Source organism: Notamacropus eugenii, chromosome 7, assembly GCF_028372415.1.
Source record: "Notamacropus eugenii isolate mMacEug1 chromosome 7, mMacEug1.pri_v2, whole genome shotgun sequence".
In the NCBI taxonomy this organism is placed as follows: Eukaryota; Metazoa; Chordata; class Mammalia; order Diprotodontia; family Macropodidae; genus Notamacropus; species Notamacropus eugenii.
The window spans coordinates 104402495-104429793 of NC_092878.1; the positions used below are offsets into that span (position 1 = coordinate 104402495).

Genomic DNA, 27299 nt, shown 5'->3' on the forward strand with positions numbered 1-27299 from the left:
AAACTAAGGGAAATATTCCAGAAAAAAAAGCACAGCACATGGAAAGAATATCAATTATAGAATTAGAAACAGAGCTAGAATTTAATTAGGATGACTAAATGGAATTTAAAAAAGACATGAAATTAGCAAAAGTTGTATGAGATGAAATTCTTATTTCTTAGGAATTGGTGCAATATTAAGACAAGATGATGAAATCCAATAGTTCAAAATGTTAATGTAAATTTAACATGCTATAAAATTATTTTATTGGACAGCAAAATAGGAGAAAGAACATAGGAAGACGGAAAAATAAGGAGCTCAGTAACTGGAAAAATAATGACAAAAGTGATTTTTGGACGGTGCAAAGAAAAAACAAATGAGAATGACTAGATTTCCTGAAAACATGAAGGACATTTTAGAAAATTATAAAATTTCCTGAGAATTTTGAAACAAGGGAAAAATTATAAGTATAATGAACAAGACTTCAAGAGTGGTGAGCTCTAGATACATCATTATCAATTTTGAAAACAATCACTATAAGGTGATACATTTACAAGTGTCCTAGAAGAAAACACAGGTTAAAATCCCTTCATTTTTTGCAGTGTTTTCTGTAAAAATAAGAGACAGTGAAAGTTGGAATATTATATATCTCTTGTTAAGAGATAGGACACTTTGTTTCCAAATTAATTTTCATCACAGGTAGGGATTCTTTTAAGAAATATTAGATTTTAGAGAGACAGGAGAAAGAATCTACAACACCTCTAGAACAGATCATCAGTGAATACTTAACTTTAATTTCAATGCACTAACTATAGGAAATATTTTAAAAATAAATTGAATTTTTAATTTTCTATTTCTTCTAATTTGTTTATTTCATTATTTTATTCTGAACTTATCAAACACCCAAAAATGAGCATTTCCAAATACAAAGAACATAAAAAAGAGGATTATATATGTAGTCATTCTATACCACTTCCTTTCTAAAAATGTCTTTCCATGAATTTTTGAAATCATTTATTCCTTCATTTCTTACAGCATGAGTACTCCATCATGTTCATGTACTGCAGCTTATTCAGCCATTCCTTAGTTAATGGACATCATTTGAGTTTCCAGTTCTTTGCCAAAAAGAGCTGCTATAAATTTTTTTTGCCCATAAAGGACTTTTCCCTTTATTTTTGTTTTCTTTTCTATTTTGGGGGGGGGGGTATAAATTTTTTAATTTATTTGTTTAACTTTTAATATTCATTTTCAAAAAATTTTGGGTTCCAAATTTTCTCCCCCCTTGTCTCCTCCCCCCACCCCAAAACACCGAGCATTCCAATTGCCCCCATCACCAATCTGCTCTCTCCTCTATCATCCCTCTCTGCCCTTGTCTCCATCCTCTCCTTTGTCCTGTAGGGCCAAATAACTTTCTATACCTCTTTACCTATATTTCTTATTTCCTAGTGGCAAGAATAGTACTCGACAGTTGTTCCTAAAACTTTGAGTTCCGACTTCTTTTCCTCCCTCCCTCCCCACCCCCTCCCTTTGGAAGGCAAGCAATTCAATGTAAGCCAAATCTGTGTAGTTCTGCAAATGACTTCCATAAGAGTCGTGTTGTATAAGACTAACTATATTTCCCTCCATCCTATCCTGCCCCCAATTACTTCTATTCTCTCTTTTGATCCTGTCCCTCCCCATGAGTGTTGATCTCAAATTGCTCCCTCCTCCCCATGCCCTCCCTTCCATCATCCCCCCCACCCTGCTTATCCCCTTCTCCCCCACTTTGCTGTATTGTAAGATAGGTTTTCATACCAAAATGAGTGTGCATTTTATTCCTTCCTTTGGTAGAATGTGATGAGAGTAAACTTCATGTTTTTCTCTCACCTCCCCACTTTATCCCTCCTCTAATAAGTCTTTTGCTTGCCTCTTTTATGAGAGATAATTTGTCCCATTCCATTTCTCCCTTTCTCCTCCCATATATTTCTCTCTCACTGATTGATTTCATTTTTTTAAGATATGATCCCATCCTCTTCAGTTCACTCTGTGCACTCTGTCTCTATGTGTGTGTGCGTGTGTGTAATTAAAATAATTAATTAAAATAAATTATTAATTATAATTAATCATAATTAAAATAAAAGTGTGTGTAATACCACCCAGTTTCAAGAGTTACAAATATTGTCTTTCCATGTAGGAATGTAAACAGTTCAACTTTTATAAGTCCCTTATGACTTCTTTGCTATTTACCTTTTCATGCTTCTCTTCATTCTTGTGTTTGAAAGTCAAATTTTCTTTTCAGCTCTGGTCTTTTCATCAAGAATGCTTGAAAGTCCTCTATTTCATTGAAAGACCAATTTTTCCCCTGAAGTATTATACTCAGTTTTGCTGGGTAGGTGATTCTTGGTTTTAGTCCTAGTTCCTTTGACTTCTGGAATATCCTATTCCATGCCCTTCAATCCCTTAATGTAGAAGCTGCTAGATCTTGTGTTATCCTGATTGTATTTCCACAATACTTGAATTGTTTCTTTCTAGCTGCTTGCAATATTTTCTCCTTGACCTGGGAACTCTGGAATTTGGCCACAATGTTCCTAGGAGTTTCTCTTTTTGGATCTCTTTCAGGCGGTGTTCTGTTCGAATACTTATTTTGCTCTCTGGTTCTAGAATCTCAGGGCAGTTTTCCTTGATAATTTCATGAAAGATGATGTCTAGGCTCTTTTTTTGATCATGGCTTTCAGGTAGTCCCATAATTTTTAAATTGTCTCTCCTGGATCTATTTTCCAGGTCAGTTGTTTTTCCAATGAGATATTTCACATTATCTTCCATTTTTTCATTCTTTTGGTTTTGTTTTGTGATTTCTTGGTTTCTCATAAAGTCATTAGCCTCCATCTGTTCCATTCTAATTTTGAAAGAACTATTTTCTTCAGTGAGCTTTTGAACCTCCTTTTCCATTTGGCTAATTCTGCTTTTGAAAGCATTCTTCTCCTCATTGGCTTTTTGAACCTCTTTTGCCAGTTGAGTTAAGCCTATTTTTCAGGGTGTTATTTTCTTCAGCATTTTTTTGGGTCTCCTTTAGCAGGGTGTTTTTCCATGCTTTGCTTGCATGTCTCTCATTGCTCTTCCCAGTTTTTCTTCCACCTCTCTAACTTGATTTTCAAAATCCTTTTTGAGCTCTTCCATGGCCTGAGCCCATTGAGTGGGCTGGGATACAGAAGCCTTGACTTCTGTGTCTTTCCCTGATGGTAAGCATTGTTCTTCATCATCAGAGAGGAAGGGAGGAAATACCTGTTCACCAAGAAACTAACCTTCTATAGTCTTAACCTTCTATAGTCTTATTTTTTTTCCCTTTTCTGGGCATTTTCCCAGCCAGTGACTTGACTTCTGAATATTCTCTTCACATCCACTTGGCCTCCAGATCCGCCCAGCCAGGGCTTGGGGTCTGAGATTCAAATGCTGCTTCCCAGCCTCAGGGCTTTGGTCGGGGGTGGGGCTGCTATTCAGTGTGAGATCAAGTTCAGGTGCTCAGGTGGGGGCAGGGCCACCTCACGAGCTCAGTTCCCTCAGGGGGTTTATGCAGAGACCTTCAACAATGGATCTGGGCTCCTGCCTGCTTGGGGAACCCCAGTCTGCTCCCGCCTCTGCTGCTGCCTCCCGAGGGGGCCTGAGTTATGGAGGCACCCCACTCCCCTCTCGAACCACCAAAGAGACCCTCTCACTGACCTCCGTCACCTGTGGGTGGAGGGACCTGTGCGGCCGCAGCCATTGGAGATTCCGTCCCTGAAGCCCGCTCGGATCCACTCCTCTCGGTGCTGCGCGGCTGAGGCAGGGCTGGGCTCTGCTCTGGGTCCACAGTGCGAAGGACCTTTTGTGAGAGGTTTGCAGGCTCTCTGGGACAAAAGTCTCGTCCGCTCCGTTGTTCTGTGGCTTCTGCTGCTCCAGAATTTGTTGGCAGTTCTTTTTTACAGATATTTTATGGGCTGTGGGTTCGGAGCTAGCGTATGTGTGTCTTTCTACTCCGCCATCTTGGCTCCGCCCCCTATTTTTGTTTTCTTTTGGGTATAGGCGTAGCAGTGATGTATCTGAGTTGAAGACAAGCAGTACTTAGTACCTTGTTGTGTATAATTCCATTTGCCTTCCAGAATGGTTGTCCCCATTCACAGGTCCACTGACATCAACATGCCTGTTTTCCCACAGCCCCTCCAGTATTTTATCTTCTTTTCTTTAGGTCATCTTTGCCACTCTGACGTTTCTGAAGTGGGATCTCAGAATTGCTTTAATTTATGTTTCTGTAGTTAATAGTGATTTGGAACATTTTTTATATAGTTAAAATAACCAGAGTTTTCTTCTTATAGAATTGTCTGTTCATATCTCTAAATATTGGAGAATGACTCTATTTTCCCTCTATTCTTTTTGTTATTGTTATTTTCATTTTTATTTCTCCCTAGTTACATGTAAAAACAATTTTTAACATTCATTTTAAAAACTTTGAATTCCAAATTCTCTTCCTTCCTCTCGTCTTACCCCCATGGAGAAGGCAAACAGTTCAGTGTAGGTTATAAATGTGTAGTCATGCAAAAATTTCCATAATAGTCATGTTGCGAAAGAAAGCAGACCAAAAAGAAAAAGCTTTAAGAAAAATAAAATTAAAAAATATATTTCATTCTGTATTCAGACACCAGCAGTTCTGTCTCTGGGGATGGATGGCATTTTTCATCACAAATCCTTTAGAGTTGTCTTGGATCATTGTATTGCTGAGAATAACTAAGTCATTCACAGCTGATCGTCTTACAGTATTGCTATTACTTTGTACCCAGTATGTTTCATTTTGCATCAGCTCATGTAAGTCTTTTCAGGTTTTTCTGATCCTGCTCATCATTTGTTATAGCACAGAAGTATTCCATCATAATCATATACCACGGTTTGTTCAGCAATTCCCCAATTGGATGGGGAATTGAAATTCCAATTTTTGCCACCAGAAAAGTGCTGCTAAAAATCTATTTTTTGACATAAAGGTCCTTTTCCTTTGTTTGTTATCTCTTTTGGGATACAGACCCGGTAGAGGTATTAGTTCAAACGGTATGTGAGGTTTTATAGCCCTTTGGGCATAATTCCAAATTATTCTACAGAATGGTTGGATCTGTTTACAACTCTACTACAATGCATTTAATGTCTCATTTTTCCTACGTTACTTGTCATTTTTATTTTCTGTCCTATTAGCCAATCTAATAGGTATGAGCTTATACCTCAGAATTGCTTTAATTTGCATTTCTTCAATCAATAGTGAGAGCATTTTTTTCATATATATCTAGCTTTGATTACTTCATCTGAAAACTTCATATCTTTTGATCATTTATCAGTTGGGGAATATCTCTTATTTTCATAAATTTGACTCAGTTCTCTATATATTTGAGAACTGGGGCCTTTATCAGAAAAACTTGCTTCAAAACCTTTTTCATAGTTACTGTTGCTAACTGTATTTCCTTCCATCCTATTCCCCCCATTTTTTTCTGTTCTCTCTCTCCTTTCACCCTCTCCCTCCTCAAAAGTGTTTTGCTTCTGACTATCCCTCCGTCAATCTGCCCTCCCTTCTATCACTCCCTCATTCCCCCTCCACCCTTTTCTTATCCCGTTCCCCTTGTACTTTTCTGTAGAGTAAGATAGATTTCTATACCCAAATGAGTGTATATGTATTTCTCTCTTCTGATTAGAATAAGGTTCGCCTACTCCCCTCTCTTCTCCTGCACTGTAAAAGCTTTTTCTTGCCACTTTTATGTGAGGTAATTTACCCCATTCTACCTCTCCCCTTTTTCTTAGTCCATTTCTATCTTACTTTTTTTTATATTATTCCTTCATATTCAACTCATACCTGTGTCTTCTGATATATTCCTTCTCTCTGCCGTAATAATGAGAAACTTTTTAGGAGTTACAAGTATCATCTTCCCATGTAGGAATGTAAGCAGTTTAGCCTTATTAAGCCCTTTTGATTTCCCTTTCCTGTTTACCTTTTTATGCTTTTCTTGAGTCTTGTATTTGAAAGTCACATTTTCTATTCAGCGCTCTGGTCTTTTCATAAAAAATGCTCAAAAGTCTTCTATTATTGAATTACCATGTTTTCCTCTGAAGGATTATATTCAGTTTTGCTGGGTAGGTACTTCTTGGTTGTAATCCTGGCTCTTTTCCCTTCTGGAATATCATATTCCAAACCCTCCAATCCTTTAGTGATAGAGTGGTAGACTTGAAGTCAGGGAGACCTGAATTCAAACCTGGCCTTAGACAATTAATAACTAGGTGACCCTGGGCAAGTGACTTAACTCTGTTTTTCACTTTCCTCATCTGTAAAATAAGCTGGAGAAGCAAATGACAAACAACTCCAGTATTTGTTCCAAGAAAACTCCAAATGGGGCCACAGAGAATCAGTCACTAATGAAACAACAGTTAATTTGCTGTCTCACCATAGCAGCTCCAAACCTTTAAATTCCTCCTCAAATTTCCTATAGCTTCCCATCTCCCCACTCAGCCAAGGACCTTGCCAGTTTTCACTGAAAAAACTGAGGTCATTCATGGAAAGCTCTTTTCCCTTCTTCCTCATCTCACATCACCCAGATGCCTTCTGCTTTCTTCTCCTTCATTCCTGTTCCCGTGAAGAGGTGGCTCTTGTCCTTGTGAAGGCAAACCCCTCTGTCTGCACAGTGGTTCTGTTCTACCGTCTCCTCCAGCAGATTTCCTCGTCATTTCTACGCTTTCACTTCTCTTCAATCTCTTCTTTGCTAATGGCTGCTTCCTTACTATGTACAACCATGCTCACATCTCCCCCATCCTCTAAAAACCCTGACTTGATCCATCCATCCCCCAAGCTATCATCTTATAGCTCATTTCCCTTTTGTGAGAAGGCTGTGATCAGTGAATGCTCCCTTTCTGCTCCCTCCAAAATATAAACTTTATGGAGTTAAGCATTGTCTTATATTCCCAGCAATCAGGGGCCTGAGATTTAATAGGAACTTAGTAAATGCCTACTAAATAACTGACTGAAGAATATTAAGGAGACCAATGGGGGTTTGATAAAAAGGAGAATGAGGACTTATACTACCAGATCGTAAATTATTCTACAGAGTGGTAGTTATTAAAATTATCAGGTACTGGATTTTAGAAAATAAGAAACTAATGGAATAGAATCTAGAATTTCAACCTGAGGCTTTCAGTGTTTCATAAATCCAATATCATAAAACTTGGAAGGAAATGATTAAACTTTGGGGAAAATTGGAGAGTTTGTGCCAAAAAATTAGGTTTTGTTATGTTTTGGCAACTTTTCTGTATAATCTTAGAGTGTCTGGAGTACTGAGATGGTGAGTGACAGTCCCATGGCTACCCAGTTTATCAGAGGCAAGACCTGAACCCAGGTCTTCCTGATACCGAACCTAGTCTTTTGTCTATTATAATATGCTTTTTCTCTCACACCATATACGATAATAAATTCCAAACTGGATCAATGATTTAAATACTTTTAAAAATAATGAACTAAAGATTAGAAGAAATTGAAGGGTTTACCTATCACTTCAGTGAAGTGGAAGAAAATTATTCAACAAGTAGAAAAAATTATAGGTGACAAAATAGATTGATTATTTAAAAAGGAATAAAACAAATTGGAAAACATATCTTTGCCCTAAGTATTTCTCATAAAAACTTGACATGTAAACCCCATAAGAAGTGGACACAAATTTATAAGAATTAGACACATTATCCAGTGGATAAGTGTTTAAAGAAATGTTTCAATTTGGCAGTGCTTGAAAGAAGAAACAGATTATTAATAACCACCTAAAAACTGCTCATTCTTCACTAATCTGAGGAAGAGAAATTAAAGCTATTCTAAGATACTTCCTTAAATTTGTAAAGAGGCTAAAGAATGAAATTCAATGTTAGTATGAGTGTGGAGTAACAAATACATTGTGAATTTATGTGATACTTTTGGGAAGAAATATTGCATTATATAATATGAGCTAGAAGTTGTGCATTTTGATTCAGTAATTTCTGTTACTAGGATTCTATTTGAGACATTTTTGACAAGAAAAAATATAACTCTATACAAAGACATTCACAGCAGCTTCATTTGTAAGAACAAAAAATTCATGTGCCCAGTTGTTGTGGAATAAATAAGTTTGGCACAGAAATGTAATGGAATACCATTTTGTCATGAGAATCAACATGTGTAACAATACAAAGAAATACATGAATACTTTGACAGCAGCAACAACAAAATCTAATGTACCAGAGAAAAATAGCTTACAAATGAATACCATTTTCTCTTTTTGCAGCTCTGTCAAAGGCAGTAGGAACTACAAATCTAAATAATGGAATTAATAGTTTTATTTATGGTCTTCTACAATTCGTGTTTATAGCTTTGAGTTTTTTTGTTAATCATTACTAGGTTTAGGGTTTTTTTTTTTTTAAGAAGTAGAGAAGGGAATTAGAAATAGCTGTTGATGTATGTTACTTAAGAGGTTGCAAAGGGTTCCTGAAGATGGCCAATGAAAATGCTACCTAATATACAACTTGGGCTCTCAGTTTTAAAAAAATGTCCACCAGGACTATTTATTGTAGCCATATCAAGATCAAAGTTTCTGTTCTACTCAGATATCATGATAAAATTATTGCTAGTATGGTATGATATTATGATAAAATGGGACCTACACCATGCAGAAATGAAACAGAAAAATCAGTTACTTTGATGATGATTTTCCTGATTTTATTATTGTGACTGGAGTCAAGTTCTGACTTATATCCTGATGCTCATTTAATTGTAATACTATTTTGGGAGGCCCTCTTCTCTTTTTCTATATAAGAATATAGGGAATTTTATATATACATTTTTATATAATGGGTCTTATTTTTTTAAATGCTGTCAATTTCTTAAGGGTTTGGATGTCAAGTTTTTATCAGAAATATTTATGGCAATGATTTTTTATATATATTTGAATGTAATTTATATAAATTTTATTTTGTTTTTATGTAAGAATATAAAGAATAATGTAAATTGATTTATCTGAAAGGGGTGAGAAATGTTCTTGTTGAATTGAAGTTGTCTAAGAAGCTTGGTGATAGGAGACTAGCAGTTAGGAGAGAGGTTAGGGCTGAATTATATACATATACACATGAAACATATACATATAAACATGTATATATGTGTGTACTTATATACAAACATATGTATATGTACACATATTTGTGTATGTGTGTGTGTGAAAACCATCTGAATAGAGATCATTGAACCCATGGAAACTGATGAAATTTCTGTTGTGAATACTGACCTCTTGTGTTAACTGCTGTGAATCGCTTTTAGTAGATTGTACACTTTCTATTTGGCTTATTTAAAACCTCTGAGAGGAAATAATAAAACTAAAAATAGAAAATAGAGAACTAGCACTACTGTCATTTTATCTTTTTAAATTTATACAAAAGTGGCAAAATTCATGTTATTTAGGACACTATAATTCAGGTATAACAAAAGAGAATGCATAATATAGAACTGAGAAATAATTCTACATTTCTGCTTCTTTACGTTAGTTGCAATCTATTATTCAAACAGTTCTTTACCTGTTTCTTTTTTTCCACAGGGTTTGGATGTGTACTCTAACTCCTAGCCCCTTCCAGCACCAGAACTTTGCTTTGCATTCTGACCATTAGATTATTCTATCCTCTCCCAATCCTTGTTGCTTGTTATCTATCTCTAGCATGCTCTTCTACCATCTGTAGTAACTTTGGCACCTGCCTTAGTCTTCCTCTGTATCCCTCTTCCCCCATTAGAAGACTCAAAGTCTTTAGTATCCACATTGATGACCCTTAGAGCATCCAGTTTTTTTTCAGTTCCCTATGATTTTCTCTACTTCACACACTTGCTGTTTTGTTTAATAATTATTAAATGTCTTCTCATGAAAATATGAACATGAAGATTTAAAAATATTAAACATGAAGATATATTTGCATTCTAGTGTATTGACCCAACATGCAACCATGAAAAGTTTACTTTTGTTATAAAATCATGATTGGATGTACTCATGATTTTTTTAGAATATTTAGCATGTGAATTTTTTATTGTCGTAGATTATTTTTTATTTTTTCGTTCCATTTTAATTTCCAAATGCTGTCCCTGCCTCCCTCCCTAGCCCACATCAGAGAAGGCCACCATTTGACACAGATTTATGTTAAATCATATTATATATACACTTCTGTTTATCAGTTCTTTCTCTGGAATTGGATAGCATCTTCCTTCAAAGGCTTTTTGAAGTTGGTTTCAGTATAAACTTCAGCATAAAAACTTGGTTTTTTCACAGCTGTTCTTTGAACAATATTGCTGTTACTATATACAGTGTTCTTTTGGTTCAACTTATTTTATTCTTCATTGTTTCATGTAAGTCTTTCCATGTTTTTTCTAAAATAACCAACTCATCATTTATTCCATCACAATCATACATTTTGTTCAGCCATTCCTCAATTGATGGGCATCCCTTCAATTTCCAATTCTTTGCCATGACAAAGAACTTCTGTAAATATTTTAGAAGCTAAAAGTTCTGTTCCTTTTTCTCAGTTTACCTTGGGAAATAGACCTAATAGTAATACTGCTAGGTCAAAGAGCTTTGTAACTCTTTGTAACACAGTTTAATAATTCTTTGGGCGTAATTCCATATTGCTCTCCAAAATGGTTGGATCAGTTCACGGTTCCACCATCAGTGTATTTATATCCCATTGTTTCCATGTTCCCTCCAATATTTGACATTTTGCTATAGATATTAATAAGAGGCAAGATGGCAGAGTGAACAAAGAACTGGTCTTAGAGTCAGGAAGACCTGGGTTCCAGTCCCTATTTCTTACTAAAACTAGATATGTGATATAAGGCAAGTCACTTAATCTTTCAGCACCCTAGGCAACTTTAAGATTCTAAATTAGAGGCAAATGACATTAGTGGAAGGAGTTACTATACCATAACCCCATATATCGGTGAAATCACAGATATAAACTGAAAAACAAAACCATGTTATGGCAATGTTGGTTTTGAATACATAATATTTGTAAAATACTAACAGAGGAGGATAATGGAAGATAAAAGCAATATTGCCTTACGAAATAGCAAAGAGCAATAGAAATTGGTGTTTTTCTAGTCTGTTGAAAGCTTGATGTGAGATTTGTATGAATCACATCATCCCAAGAACATTCATACAAGAAAATGACAGGAAGACAACAGAGATGTTAGATGGAACAAATTTGTCAGCATTTTTATAATGAATTGTGTTCATCGTGGATGACAAAGAAGTCATCACATTTGGGCCTTAATATCTCAGTCCTTGATGGGCTATTTATGAAGAAATGGAAATGGCACCAAGGAGGACAAATTTGGAAAAAGCAGCTGAACCAGACCAAGTGTATGCTGAGGAAGTCCATGTCAGAGGTGATATAATCTTGAAAGTATAGTGTGGCTGCTGTTAAGTGATGTCAGAAGGAGGGGAAGATAACAATAGAATGGGAAAAGACTGTATTAAAATCCCCCAAAAGTGATAGAACATCAATAACTCCTGACCTGTATACCTACTTTCTTATCTTTATGTAGATGATCTATGATGGTATCATAAAAATACGAGAAGGGAAAAGATAGTCTTTCCAAATGATTCTCTATTATTTTTTAGTCATACCATTAACTGAAAGGCACATTGAGGATAGAAGATCCCATGATGTTTGACTTAAGAGAGTAAAACACAGTCTTAAAAGCTCTCTTCCAACCAAGAATCTTGCCTGCATGTTAGATAACTTTGTTTAATGATCCTCTCATTATTTATGTCAAGTGAGGCATAAACGGAGAGGTGAATGTGCCATTGCCATGGAGGATGATTTGTGTTAGGTGCAAATGGGAGAAGAATTCCCTAGAGATAGCCAGTATGTTGGGTGTAGATCCTTCATGTAGACTCTTAAAAAAATCTCAGGATGAGAAAGTGTATGTGCAATCCACAGCAAAGAATAGAATATCTACATTAATGATGGATTCATCAGTTGATTAATAGATTAAAATGACTAATAGATAAGTTGAAGTATGATGTGTATGTATGTGGATACTGATGATAAAAATCCATCATTAAAGGAGGTTCTTTGCTTTGGGTTTTAATGTCTGGTCCTTTGTTGTTTTGTTTTTGGTTCAAGCTGCCTACCATGCCTTTGTCAGCTCTGTTAAGGAAGATGGCAACTCAGACATCATTTATTTAACACCTACTCAGCACCAGGCCCTGTGCCAAAAGATACAGATACAGAGAAAGGCCAAACTCTGTTCCTACTCTTGAGTAGTTTGCAGTCTGTTGGGAGAGATGATGTACAAAGAACTCCATACAAACAAGATCTATAAAGGATACTTGTGTTTGTCCTTCGTTCTCGAAGAGGACCATGACATCAAGATGATGACATGACCTGCAGTTGACTTTGATTTGAGTGAGGGAGGGCTGTACAAGGTCACCAGCCTCACTTTCTTATCTGAGCCATCTGGGTCCAGTGGCCTGATATTCATTAGGATGGCTGGAGATGGCCCAGGATGCAATGTGAGACTCTGGCTCTTTCAGGCTTAGGTCTTATAGTATTTTCACTTTGAGTCAAATACACCCATTCAATTAATAGGCTTCCTTAAGTAGTTACTCAAGGGATGGCCCCTTTAATCAAAAAAAAAAAAAAAATCAAGCTGGGAGGGGAAGACCCACAGGGTTCCTGGGTAAAAGAGAAACAGTTACTATTTAGTAATTACAGATAAGTAATCTCAGAGGGAAGGCATTAACATTGAGGACTAGGAATAACTTCTTGTAGAAGGTAGGACTGCAGCTCTTTCAAAGTGGGAATGCTATAAGACCTTAGCCTGAAAGGTCCAGGGTCTCCCATTGCATCCCGGGCCATCTCCAGTCATTCTGATGAATATCGGGCCAGTGGACCCAGATGACTCAGGAGAAGAAAGTGAGGCTGGTGACCCTGCACAGCCCTCCCTCACTCAAATCAAAGTCAACTGCAAGTCATGTCATCATCTTGATATCATGGTCCTCTTTGAGAATGAAGAACAAATACAACAAGGATTGCATCTGAGACTTGAAGGAAGATGGGGAATATGGAAATATGAAGCAAGGGATGTGAAAATGAGGGAGAGTGCTGCAGGCTTGGGGGACAATCAGAGCTGAGAGATGGAGTGTCTTGTGTGAGGAACAGAAAGGAGGCCAGTGTCACTGAATCTCAGAATCTTTGGAGAAGAGTAGAGTGTAAGGAGGCTCAAAGGTAGGAAGGACCCTGGTTATGAAGGACTTTAAAAGCCCAACAGTGGACTTTATATTTGATCTGGAGGCAACGGAGCCACTGGTGTTGAGTAGGAGAGTGGGGGCATCATATAGTCAGACCTACATTTTAGAAAGACAGCTGAGTAAAGGAGAATGGTTTGGGGTAGGAAGAAGCTTGTAACAGGAGACCAACTAGAAGGCTGTCATAATAGTGCAGGTGTGAGATGACGAGAGCCTTTATGGGGCTGGTGCCTGTGGCACAGGAGAGAAGGGGACATGTGTAAGAAATGTAAAAAAGGTAGCAAATTAGACCTGGGGGTGAGAGAGAGCCTAGATCAATCCCTAGGTTGTGAGCCTGGGTGACTGGGAAGATGGTTGTGCCCTCAGTAGTTATAGTGAATTTAAGAAGAGAGGAGGGTATGGGGGGAAAGATAATGAGTTCATTTTTGGGCATGTTGCGTGTTAGATTTCTGCAGGACATCCAATGTGAGATCGGCAACAGGCAGTTGTCGATAATAAGCGTAATAATAACTGGCATTTATATAGCACCTACTGTATGCCCCGGCACTGTGCTACATGCTTTATAAATATCATTTGAGCCTTACAGGAACCTGGGAAGTAGGTATTAATGTTATCCCCATTATACACTTGAAGAAACTAAGGCAAATAAAGTTTAAGTAATTTGGCCAGGATCATATAACCACTAAGTGTCTGAGGCTGTATTTGGACTGAGGCCTTCCTAAGTCCAGGCTCAGTACATTATCTACTGTGCCACCTAGCTTCCATAAAGGTTAAGTTTGGAGGTGAGGAGAAGAGGATAGGAGTGAATAAATAAATCTATGAGTCATTTGCATAGATCTGATCAAAACTCTTGGAACTGATAAGATCACCCAATGAAGTGGTAGAGAGGGAGAAGAGGAGGGCCCAGGGCAGAACCTGGAGGATGTCCATGTTTAGTGGGCATGATCTGAATCAAGATCAAGCAGAGCAGTCAAACAGGGAGAGAGCCAGAGAGAACAGTGTCACAGAAACCTACAGAAAATAATATCGAGGAGAAGAGGCTCCTGAAAGATCAAGAAGGATGACTGAAAAAATGCCATCGGTTATGGTGATTCCAAGACTAGAGAAGGCACTTAGAGTTGAAAGATGAAGTTGTAAGCAAGACTGCAGCGCTAAGAGAGTGAGAAGAAAGGAGGCAGGTACACCTATTATAGATCACCTTCTCAAGGAAGTTATTCACAAAAGGGACAGTAATTAGTGGGACTGTATGGATCAAGTGAGGGGGTTTTGAGGGTAGGGTGACATGGGTGTATTTTCAGCAGCCAGGAGATGGAGCTATTGACAGTTAGTTTGAGATGTCAAAGGAACGTCAACCCCAAAACAGAACCTATAATTCTGTATCAGCTTTCACTGAAAGAATTGGTAAGAATTGCCATCAATCTGAAGTAGGTTTTAAAAATTCTGTTTATGAGTTTACTTTAGACAAGCCCTGCCTTGCAAACAGTGTTCTTCACTTCTGTTTCTCTCTGTCCTTAAACACTGCAGTATCTTCAGTAGATAATTTAGGAGCAAAGGAAGCCTCCCTGTATATGTCTACACCACTTGCATTTAGAGAGGCTCTTTATGTCAGGAACTGGGTCTGGCTGGTCACCTGAAACCCCCTTTTAGGAAAGCGACCAAATTAACTGAATCATTCTCATGGGAAGAATGAAAAATCCTATAGTCTGCCATCGATGATGATGATGACAATGATGACGATAAAGCTTCCTGGCCTACAAGCATGCCTGGAACAAGATTTACACCTGTCACAACCTGACTCTCACAGATGCTTAACAGACCTGGGGAGTAGCTGAAGAGGTATTTGGAATCTTGGAATTTCTTGTAGATTGGTAGGATCACAGGCTTGAAGAATTCACAGAAGTTCACTCACTTCCTAAATCTTGAGAAGGTTTTTATACCAACAGTTCTAAGACTAAAGGCCAAAGTGGTGCCCTTGGAGGAGGGATGGTGTTAAACTTTCCTGTGGGTCACAACCGTACTGTTTCAAACAGAAGGGTATAGAGGCGAAACTACGATCATTGCATCCTTCCTGAGAAAAGATCACTGCCATGGGAAAAGTACTGCAAGTCAGACTGTTGTTTTGATGGCCTGCTTTCTGGTCCACCTTTCTCTTCTTTCTGGACTCTTTTTCTTCTCTCTTGATGCCATTCCAGTTGCCTGAATGAAGGTATAATTCCAAGAGCTGATTTTAGTTTTCTTAGTTCTTGGGCAGTGCTACAATTAAAGGCAGCTAGATGGGTCAGTGGATAGAGGGCTGGGTCTGGAGTCAGGAAGACCTAAGCTTAAATCAGGTGTAGACGACTAGTTTACTAGCTTTGTGACTAAGTTACTTAATCTCTGTCTGCCTCAATGTTCTCACATGTTGCTTTTGTTTTTATCTGTTTCTTTCTGACAAAGGAAGGTTCTACACAAGTATCTGTTTTATAAAAGAAAGTCAAGTTTAAAAGCTTAAAAAAATTTTTTTTTTAAATAAAGATGAACAGGAAAGCTAGAGTCCACATTTTGAAGGGCCTTCAAGTGTCATGCAAAAGAGTTTAAATCTTACTTCATAGATAGTAGGGAGGAGCTCCTAAAGACTTCTGAGATAAGAAGAGACTTCCCTTTGTATAAAAGTTGGTTAGGCAGTAGGGTGAAGGACAGATTAAAGGCAGTAATGTTCATTGTAATAATCCATTGTAGTAACAAGAGCCTACTTTAGGGTAATGTTTATATGAAATAAAGAGGAATGGGCAGATGTAAGAATATTGTTAACAGACAATCGGTTGGGGCTCCATAACCATGTTGAACAGCAGGGTTAAGGAAGAGTGAAAGATGATGCCGAGGCTTCAAAGACTGACGCTGTCATTGATAACTACTGTTGAGTAGAAAAGTACAGTTGGTTCACCTTCTTCAAATGGCATTTATATTGGTGAGTGAATGTGCAAAACATTGTTCTGGAAAATAGATTTCAGCTCTTTGTAATTCTTCTGTGTTGTTTTGCCTTAAAGACCTTTATGTCAATGCTATTAATAGGAACTATATTAACTTCCTAGGGGATTATGAGTGTTTTGTCTTGTGTGGAATATTTTAAACAAGCCTAGTAAAATCTAAATAATATATAATACTAATTGTCCTTCACCTGAAAACTTACTAAAGGGGAAAACAGAATTATCGGGATTATCAAGGGTTTATCCATCTTTTTGAAAGGTAGGAAAGTAAATTTCTTTGCATATGTCTGACCTAATGTTCTTGTTTTAATACGTTTAAGATGTGGATTGGGCAGCTACTTTGGAACAATAGGTGGCCCAATCCCGTTCTTCAGTGCCCAAGTAAAACCCAAAGACAAATATATTGCTCCAGGAAAGAATCTGTACACAAACCCAGGAAAGAAAGGGACTGGATATGGGTAAGATATTTAATATTCATCCTTAAGCTTTTGCTGTCTGTCATGTTCACAAAATTAGAATAAACTTAATTACCATTACTAATTTTTCTCCCATAGCTATGCAAATATTACCATAGGTAAGCAGCTCTCGCACTCCGTTGATGTCTACGACTCAGCAAAAGTAAATCTTCAGGTAAATTTATTAGGAAATTTTCCCTTGTCTCAGGTTTATCTTCTTTAGCCTCATATCCTCATAATATTTTACACCCTTGTAAATTATATTTTGATAGATACATTTTGCATTCATCTGTGTGTTCTTGGACAATGATATACAGATTCTCACTGATTGATGGACATCCAGTTATGCAAAAAGCAAAAAAAAACCCAAAGCCTTTTTCACCCTCTAGCTCATTTTCAGCCAACAGGTAGAATTGAGTGAGATCTGCCTTCCAGTCCTGGCTCTGCTATTTTCTACCTGTGTTGACCTTAAAGGGCCTTTTCTGGGCCTTCATTTTCTCATGGGTAAATTGAGAGATTCAGACTAGATGATCTTTCGGGTCTTCTTTGTCTCTAAAATCCTTTGCCTCTATGGTTCTTTTCAACCTTTTTTTTTTCCATCCTTTCAAAGGATCTGATTTTACTCCATGCTCTACTTGCAACTTTCTGAATGCACTCTAAGTGCTCTTATCTAGCACTGGTCCTATCACTTCTGTGTCACCCCCATCACTACCCCCAGTTTTGGCCCTACCTATATCCACTTCTGTTTAGGAATGATCAGAGAAGCTCAGGGAGTTGCTACCAGTCCTGTATGGTATGGGTAGAAGATAGATTGTACTCATGGAAAAGGGAGGTGGGAGAAACACTTGTCACTTTTTTTATTATTATAAAAAGTTTTGTTACAAACTTAATATTAAGTATCTATGCAATAAATTGGATTTAGCTTAGAACTATTTACATTTGAACAGATTAATTTTAACACACAAAATGCCATATAACTTTTTAGCCATCCCCTCCCTAAGTCTCCATCAAGAGTCTATGTCCTTTTGTTTCCATTTGCTTTTTTTAATTTTATTTTTCATTTTTAACTTATAAGTTATATAGCTTATAATTTATAAGTTTATAACAGATAAAACAATTCAAACTTTTGGTCAGGTGATACTTCTTTTTAAAGCATTTACAATATGGACCATAAAAGAATATTTTTTTAAGCATTAACCAACTGAGACACAAATAATGTTTATGTTGCTAACTTCACAGGCTCTTGACCTAATTGTCTCCACAGTATTACTAAGAATTAAAGGACCCTAACTTGTTGTTGGTCTAAAGTCCTATGTGTAATAGCTTAATTTTAGATTCTAAAGTCCTATGCCTAATAGCTTAATTTTAGACTTTACCTAGGATGTTCCCCTACCAGTAATCTATAATTGAATAGATCTGGTATTAAGCTGACAAATCTTTTGACTATAGGAAATTGCCACCAAGAGTAGGGACATTGCAAGGATACAATATCTCCCCAACTTCATGTCAATTCCAGGCAGGATTAGATTATTCACTTGCATTCAGTCAGGCTTAAAGTCTGCCAGGTGTCAGTGGGGAAATTGAGTCAGGAGACTCCTACCTCAGCCTAGGCCGAATAGTCACTCTCCCACCCTTCCCATTTTGCAGTTCATACCAGTGTCTCACAGGCTTACTGGCATCATGGATTGGAGGCTCAGACCGCCTTTCTTGCTATCCATACTTGGAGTTAGACTCAGAAGAATAGTCACTTAATAGTCCCATAGCATCTAAAAATGTTCCAATAACCATGTTTCAAATATGATTATAATTTCACTTTGGCTAAGGAACATCTTTTGAGGCAAGTCTTAAGTGGCTTACTTGCCTTTCTATACAAGTTCTAGTTCCTGATTAAATAGCAATCATAAAATCAAATTTACCATTAAAACCTTAACTTTTCCATCAATGCCAAATTTTACCCAAGGTTCCTCTAGGAAATTTAGACTAAAATTCTTTTCCCCAAACTAAAGATGTCATTGAATTATTCTCAGTAATTCATTCAGTCAATTGTTTTAATACTAATTGCTTTTACCTCACTTTGTAACATGTCCAATTTTTCTTCCCATCACTCTCCTTCTCCCGCTTCCTAATACCTTGCATTCTGATTACTCCTTTCCTCAACGTACCCTCCCTTCTATCACACCGCACCCTTCCCTTATCCCCATCTTCTCTCTTTTCTTGTAGGGCAAGATAAATTTCTATACCCTATTCCCTGTATTTCTTATTTCCCAATTATATGCAATAAAAATTCTCAACATTCGTTGCTAATACTTTGAATAACACTTGTCACTTTAATGTCTGTACATTAAATTATACTATAGTCATGATGTTAGCATATATCCTATTAGATTCCGTTTTTAAAATATCACAACCACTTACAGAAATAGGGCCACTTACAGATAGCCTTCCTGTGAATGAAAAGATGGAGGCTCACCCAGCTTGAGCAAACCATGTAGGGTCATTCAGAATGGACTGCCCTGTCAAAGTACTTAGAGAAGTTGGTGGTAGTGAAAATGGCTTTGACTTGAGCTGTGGGGAATTAACCAAGCACTGTTTGCATTGTGAGATGCATAGTGCTACAGGAATGCTCCTACCATGGTGTTGTGATAACACTGAAAGGCAACAAGATCAATTTATATTTGGGAAACATAAACAAGGTCGTAGGCAGCAGTCTCAAGAAACTGGGGCAGATCCATTTGGCCATGTGAGGATTATTAGCATTTCTTTTTATGCAGATGAACTATAATGTATAGACAAAATATTTCTACAAAGTGGGGAAGGGAATAAGCATTTACTAAGTGCCCACTATGTGCCACCATGGTATCACTTCATTTGATTCCATAGGAACCGTAGGAGATACGTATAAAAATGCTGAAGGAGACTGAACCAGACAGAGGTGAAGTGACCTGCCCAGGGTCACACAACTTGCAAGTGTCTGTGGCCAGATTTGAACTCAGATCTTCCTGCCTCTAGGCCTCGTGCTCTAAGCACTGTATCACCTAGTCGCCTCAAATTAGTACTTTCCAGATTGGATTACAAAAAACTATTTTTCCATAAATGTAATTGTATTAGTGGCTTAATAAATGCTTTTTCATTACTGAATTCAATGGATTTGGTGTGCTTTAATCTCCCTGTAACAAGATTTTTATAGTTTTACATTCTGACTTTGCTAACTTGCATACAATAGTAATTTTATTTTATCTTAGAAAAGAATATCATCATTATTCTGATTAATATCACAAAGGAGCCTGAGCTCCCATATCTTTGTTGTCTACAGTTCAGATGTACCATCTTCATCTACTTAGAATCCTCTAATCAAGTTCAGAAACTTGATTAATCCTAAGTTAATCCTTAATTAGGCATATTCATTCACTCCATTCATTAAACAAATTTGAGTGCCTTCTCCATTCTAGATGTTATGGAGGAATAAAAAAAAAAGTATAAAACATAGTCCCTACTGTCTTGGAACTTAGAATCTTAGTAGGGGAGCTCGGATGTGCAGAAATGGGTATAATACAAAGCAGAATAGGGTAAGCGCTAGGACAAGTTTATTTAACCTGGGGTCCAAAGACTGCAAAGTGATCAAAGAAAAGATTTCCTGGGATCTCTGAAGTTGGAAAAAATAGTCTTTATTTTCATTACCTTTTCTAATGAATTCCTGTACTAGGAAAAGGTACAAAGTGCCATGAGGGCTTATAAGAGCAAGAAGTCTAGATCTCGTCCCATTCTACATCTAATTAACCTTCTGTTAACATCACAAATCAGCCTCTCCTGAATCCTCTACCCTTAGAAGTACAATCAAAATGCCATTTATGCCTTTAACATCCTCACTTTTTGCTCCAGAACTTCATAACAATTAGCAGTTTTTTCTCTAAGGTCCTTGTGTAGTATCATTTGTCCCTATATGAATCTCTTGGAGTGGGTAGTGTCTTAAGGTCTGAGAAATCTTGAGAGCCTCCTCAGTACATGCCCCAAGCAAACGGCAGACCTCTCTGTTGTAATGGCTGTTTCAGGAATCTCTCAGCAGGAAGTCACCAATTGCCACAAAGTGTCCTATTTTCTAACCATTACAGGATGGTACCTGTATTCAGATATACACTATCATTTCTTGGAGCAGATGGGACTGCTCCCACCTCTTTTCAGAAAAGCATCTATGACATCTTCAAATTTCCAATGGTCCTTTTCTTCTGTATGTGACATTCTCCAATTTCCTGACATAGGTTAAGATTCCCATTTTCTTCCTCTTGAAGAATTTCTCCTAGTCTTATAAAGACCATTTCATTCCTTACAATAATCTGGAGAACAGATCTATTCCTTCAACACTTTCATGTTTTTTAGACTGGAGACCAATTTGCACTTTCTGCGTATGTAACTGTTATTTGATCATAGCAGCATACTTTCCATGGATCCCTGCAAAATTATTCTTGCCTTCCATACCTGCTTAAAGCCAGATCCTTCGTCCTTTGTCTTGTTTTTGGTAACTTTTTGTCAAACCTTTGTAACTAACTGTGTTGGGTGTGTCTTTTTATTTTTAGGTTGGTTTTCCAAAAGATACAAGGAAACCATCTGCTCAACTGCCTTTACAAATTAGTACATTCCTTCTATGTCCCAACCCAATCAGCATCCATTCTGAAAGCTAGAATCCAATTATCTAATTAGATTTAATTATGTACCTACTTTCTCCTTGTCCTTTGAACTAGTTATCTCTATAATTATTGATTGCTTAGTACTCTAGGAAGGATAGAAGCAAAATGTTCAGTGGGTATTTGAAAGCACAGATGAATGGAGGTAGCTACACAGTGAGGTTAAGTCACTAGAACAGGCAAAGCTGATTGTGGAGCTATTGGGGATCTTTAAAAAGACCTTTAAGAATGGGAAAAGGACAGCAAGAACAGGAAGGAAGAGGAATTTTCAAAAATGGAAGAAGGTAGAGTCATTATCAGCCACTGAGCTTTACTTCAATTCCTGTCAAGATTCTAGAACACATTTAGTAAAGGGATTTTAAAATAAACCTTTAGAAAGGGAAGCAGGAAATCATTAAGAGCCTCCATGGTTCATTAGTAACAAGTCATATCACACTAACCTAGTTTTTTTTTTTTGTCAAAGTCAAACAAGGGGATGCAGTAGACATGGTATACCTGGATTTCAGTGAAGTATTTAATAGATTTTCATGTTACCTCAGTAGTCAAGATGGAGAAATATGTCCACCTTCAAAATGGAGATGAATTCAGAACCGACAGAGTGAGCAGCTCCAACACAGAAGGAGGTTTCTTGAAGAGATTAATAGAAAGATACCAGCCCAGAGGAAAATGTGTAGTGGAGTGCTACAAGGCTTTATCTTTGTCAGTATTTTTTTGTCATTGAATAAGATGAAAGCATACCTGATATTATTATCAACTTTGCCAATGATTCAAAGTTGAGAGGGATAACATCCAATTGGATAACAATATTGAGATCCAAAAAAATCTTGACATGTTAGAATGAATCTAATTAAAATAGATAAATGTTGATTGTTAGACTTGAATTAAAAAATACACTTTGCCACAGGATGTGGAAATTATCCAAATGCTAGACAGCATTTCAGCTCAAAGAAATCATGAGTATTTTAGTTGACTGCAAAGCTCAATTTCAGTCAAAAGTGTAATATGACAGCCACAAGCTGCATTAAGAGGCAAGCATCCAGGAATAGTCAGTCTTTGTATTCTCCCTGTGCAGTCACATCTGGAGTGTGGTGTTTGGGTCTGGGTGACATTTTAAGGCCATTGCTATGATGGAGAGTGCCTAGAGAAGAATAACCAAGATGATAAAAAGCCTCAAGTTCATTCCATATCAGGAATGGTTGAAGGAACGGGCGTGTTTAGCCTGAAGAAGAGAAGACTTAGGGAGAGATGTGATAGAAGAAGAATGATTGAACTTGTTCTGCTCTGACTCCAGAGGGCAGATCTAGGAAAAAGGTGCAGAACTTGGAAAGAGGCAAAATTAGACTAGATGCTAGGGGAAATTTCCTAACAACTAGAGCTGTCCAAGGTGGAATAGGCTGCTTCAGGAGGTGATTGTGCTCCCTTATTGGGAGATCTTCAAGCAAAGACCATCTCTCATGTATATTGTAGGGAGAGCAGAAGTGGAAGGTAAACATTCTTTTTAAGTATGCATTGGACCACATAGTTACTGAGCTTCCTTCCAACCCTGAAATTTTATTAGGTTCTTTAACATGGTGGCTCTCTGTTCAAGTCAGGTGGACAAGCTTGGACATGGTTGTTATGCCCTCCAACAAGGCAAAACTAGAATCAGTGGATGGAAACTTTAGAGACACTGAGATCAGCTTCATACAAGAAAAAAACAATCATGAGTTTTCAGAGAATACTGTGAGTTTAACACTTTGAAGGTGTTTGAGTAAAGATTGGATGACACTTGTCATTGATACTTTTGAGAGAATTATTGATCAGATAAAAATCAAACTCACTGGACTCTAAGGTTCTTTCTTATATAAATAGATCTACTATTTATAGATCAACTATTTATAGATAAGGATATTATAGATTATGTATCTAGGTCAGTAGTTCCCAAACTTTTTGCTTATTTTCTTTATATTCTTAAAAATTACTGAGGACCCCCAACCCCTAAAGAGCTATTGTTTATGTGTGTATGGCTATTGATATTTACTATATTATATATTAAAATGTCCTGGTATTATAATATTATACTCTTTTTGTGAAAATAGTTTTGACATTGTGGATCAAGGGTCTTGGAAACCCTCAGAGGCCCCTGAACTATACTCTGAGAACCTCTGGTCTAGATTTACAGGAAGGTTTTAACTAAGTTAACTTCTAAAAAAAACAACCCTTCTACTTAATCTGGACCACAAGGTGCTTTTCTTCTGATTTTAATAATTTGTGAAGGGAAATTCCCAATTTATAAACTTTTACCACTACTTAATTTACAGAAAGAAACTGAAGAGCACCATCGGTTACTTAAAGGAACACCTTTCAAGTTAAATCTCTTTCCAAAAGATTATTTTGACAGTAATCCTTATTTCTATGACAAAACTTTGCCACCACTTAAGAAACCAGAGCAGCCAAAAGCAACTGTAACACCTTTTAAGCCATCTTCTCCTCCTAAAAAGGTAAATTTATAGTTACAGATTAGTCAGTTAAGGAAAAATAAGAAATAGGCTAGATACTATTGCAGCAAGTAGAATTCAAAAGAGATAGTTGGGGTGAAAGAAATTTAGTTTAAAAGAATATAGAGAAATATTGGGTGTATGGTTGCAACATTTATTTTCACTAAAGGGTGAAACAATAGAAATATGTCTAAATTGATGTATATGTCAGAAAATATTAGGTTTTGCTCTCCTGAAGACTTCAATAAAAAAAAATAGACAGGCATCTGTTTGGCATGGTTTAGGTGAATGAAGTAAATGGTTCCTTCCTTTGAGCTCTAATTCCACAATCTTATGATCTCATAGAATTACCTCGGTGACTTTATGTACAATGAAGCCAATATGTCCAATCCAATGAGTGAAGAATTTGGTCAGTTATTTGTGTAGGTATTGGCATATGTTTGGATTGACTGATACTAAGCAGGTGAAATTTATCTCCTTTACTTTCAACTTCTGCCCTATCCCTTCTTTCTTCTTAGTAGCATTCACCCACCCCAAGTCTTTGCAAGCATATTATGTGGCCTATAAACCATTCCCTATGGCATTCTTCCCCACCCCATACTTTTAGGATAGCACTTCACCCTTCTGGCCAAACTACGTCTGTCTTTTGCCCAATTTCCTCAAGGCCTTACTTAGACTTTCTGAACAATCCCTACCAAGTTGTTAATGACTGATTGTGGCTTACTGTATTAGCTTCTATATTCTAGTGGCTAGAGAGCTGGACTTGAAGTCAAGGACATTCAAGTCTTGCCCCTGACACATATTGACTGTGTGCTCCTGGGCAAGTCCCTTAACTTCTCAGCTCTAGGGAGCTCTGTAAGACTACAAGTTTCAAGAGAAGGTGCCAATCTGCCTTGAGACAGGGAGTTTCCTCACTGAGAAATCCCCCGTACCAATGAAATCACAGGTCCAGTCCCTAGTCCTATAATTATTTGCACCTGAATCATATCTACCATGACATTCTCATTATTTTCAAAACCAGCAAACAAATGGAAGTTTTCCTAAATGGAAAGATGGCTCAATGCTTCTTAGGCAAATGAAGAAAGTGACTGAGTTGGTTTTATTATATATGCAAAGGCAAACAGAAACATCATTTCATGTGATACTTGGTCATTTTGTATTGCAGTGGCCATGATAAAAGGATTTTTTTTCAAAAAGATTACCATGAACATAATTGTAGCTTATGTGCCAGCATCTGTAGTGCAGAATTAAAAAATGGATAAATTCTGGGAAGAACTGAAAAAGATTTTCCAAATTAAATCTATGTACACTTTAATACACAATTACTTCATTGCAAAGTTAGGCCAAAGGGATGATGGTGACAAACATTAGAAAACACTGTTTAGGAATAAGAAATGAGAGAAATGTATAGAAACCTCTTGCTTACATATGATTTATTCAAAAAAGGGAGTCTGAAAGGCAAGGATTAAATACCATCCAAAATATGAAATTGATTATATTCTGACAGGAGTTTGGCTGATGATATAGGATTTATTCCTAAATCAAAATCAAATTAGAAAAAAAATCAAAATAGGAGAATATACCATCTGTAGACAGACCAACATAAAACAAGTTGTTGATACTCCTAAACTGAGAGATGATTTTAAAAAAAAGACAGACAATGACATCATTCTCAATGTTTCCTTAGAAAGTTTAACTTATATCAGTTGCCATGACAAGAATACAAAAAGCTTATAAACTACCTTAGGCGGTATACGTTTAATTTCTGTGAAAAGTAGAAAGGTATATAGTTGTCAAGGGCAACACTGATCATTTAAAATCATTCAAGATTCTATTTAAAATCATTCAAGATTCCTTACAAGATATGGCAATAGAGATCATTTTGTTCAACAAATTCTTCAAGGAGGTGTAAACCTATGAAGAATGTATTTTGTTTATGAATGTTATTTGTTACCATCCACCAGCAGTGTTCAGATGGAAGAGATGTCTCCTGTAGAATGTGAGGTTCTTAAGAAGCTGCTTGTTTACAGATCAGAGACCACTCAAGTTCACAGTGTTAGAAATGAAAGAGGTCTTTCATTTTGCAGATGAGAAAACCAAGGCCTAGAGAAACCAGGTCACAGAGGTCATAAGGAGCAAAGACAGGATTTGAACTAAGGTCCTTGGACTACAAATCTAGAGTTTTTCCTCTGGAACACTGCAGAGCTTCCTAAATGAGATAAAAAAAATTCAGTCTAACTATACATACACAAAAGAAAGAAACAACTGAACAAAGAATGCCTCATGTTCAGACCCTAATATATAAGTAGATGGACAGCTCATAAATATGGTCCATCATATATGGAACTTATACCTTGGGCTGCTGTAAATTGACAATAAACTAAGTGTAAAATTGAACAAGGGGAGAAAACTATGCTGCATTTCAATTGGGAAATTACAAAGTGCTCTTAACACCTTCAGGCTTCCCTCAGAAATGAGGAATTCTTTCTTTTTCTTTTTTTTTTTAACCTCTGTTAGTCATGAAATACCATGGCCTTCGAAGAATTAAGGTTATGGGTTGCCCATTGGATAGAATAGCTACATACTGCTGCAACTTATTACCAAGAAAGGCATAAAGAGCATAGTTGCAATACACATGCCCCCAAAAGCAGGGAGCCCAGTCACCTAGTGACACAGAAGGTAACAGACAACACAATAGGGGAGATGACCTTTGTAGAAAGCTTACTTAGCAGGGACCTGGCCATAGTATTTAAAGGCTTATTACCTTCCCCTGTGCTACACTTGTATATCCAGGCAAGGTCAAAAGATCTAGATGAAGGGACCCAGCAAATTGGATTCTGTGGAGGACTGAGGGGAAGATGCAGACCAGATTCCAACAAAATGAGAAGGCCTTAGGGGTTTGTAGTCTCTGCTCTTGGAGTAGAGCTCACATTAGTGAGATCATAGCTCCATTGAAGTATCAGAAAAGAGCTCCCATTCCTTCACCTAAAGGAAGGAGTTTATAGTGGAACTGGTGATAAAGTATTTGGAGTCATTTGGTGAGGCACCTTAACTCTATTCAGTGTGCCCTATGTATAAGGACAATTGTATTCAGAACATTTGTAAAATATTTTTATATCTAAAACTTTTACTCATAGGCAGGTGGTATGAAAGCAGGAACATTCGACCCTTTCCCTCCATATACCAATGACCAATATGGGAGAAAAATTGGGGATAAAGCTGTAGCTAAAACTGACAAGATTTTCCATCCAAGCAGTGGACCAAAGTCCCGGCCAGTTTCAAGTATAATGTCTGCCAATGTCAAAAAGTAAGTATAGCTTTTCATTTTTTGCTTTGTTTTCTTTTGGACCTGTGATTTCATTGGTAGAACTCTGGGTAAGGAAACTTACTCTGTTGATGAAATCAGCCTCTGCTTCTCTGCATTTAAAAAATTGGGGGCACTGAGTGGTCAAGTGAATTTACT

At 37.1% G+C, this 27299-nt stretch overlaps 1 protein-coding gene across 3 annotated transcripts in view; it reads left to right on the forward strand.

Moving 5' to 3' along the window:
* The window catches only part of CFAP96 (cilia and flagella associated protein 96), a 48992-nt gene that overhangs the window by 15790 nt on the left and 5903 nt on the right, over window positions 1–27299 (forward strand). For 2 of the 3 annotated variants that reach the window (XM_072624179.1, XM_072624180.1), the window contains exons 4-7: window positions 16546–16683; window positions 16780–16855; window positions 23660–23839; window positions 26974–27143. In XM_072624179.1, the coding sequence (XP_072480280.1) occupies window positions 16546–16683; window positions 16780–16855; window positions 23660–23839; window positions 26974–27143 (564 nt within the window). The remainder of the gene's footprint in view (window positions 1–16545; window positions 16684–16779; window positions 16856–23659; window positions 23840–26973; window positions 27144–27299) is intronic. The other variant, XM_072624181.1, reaches the window with a different exon arrangement.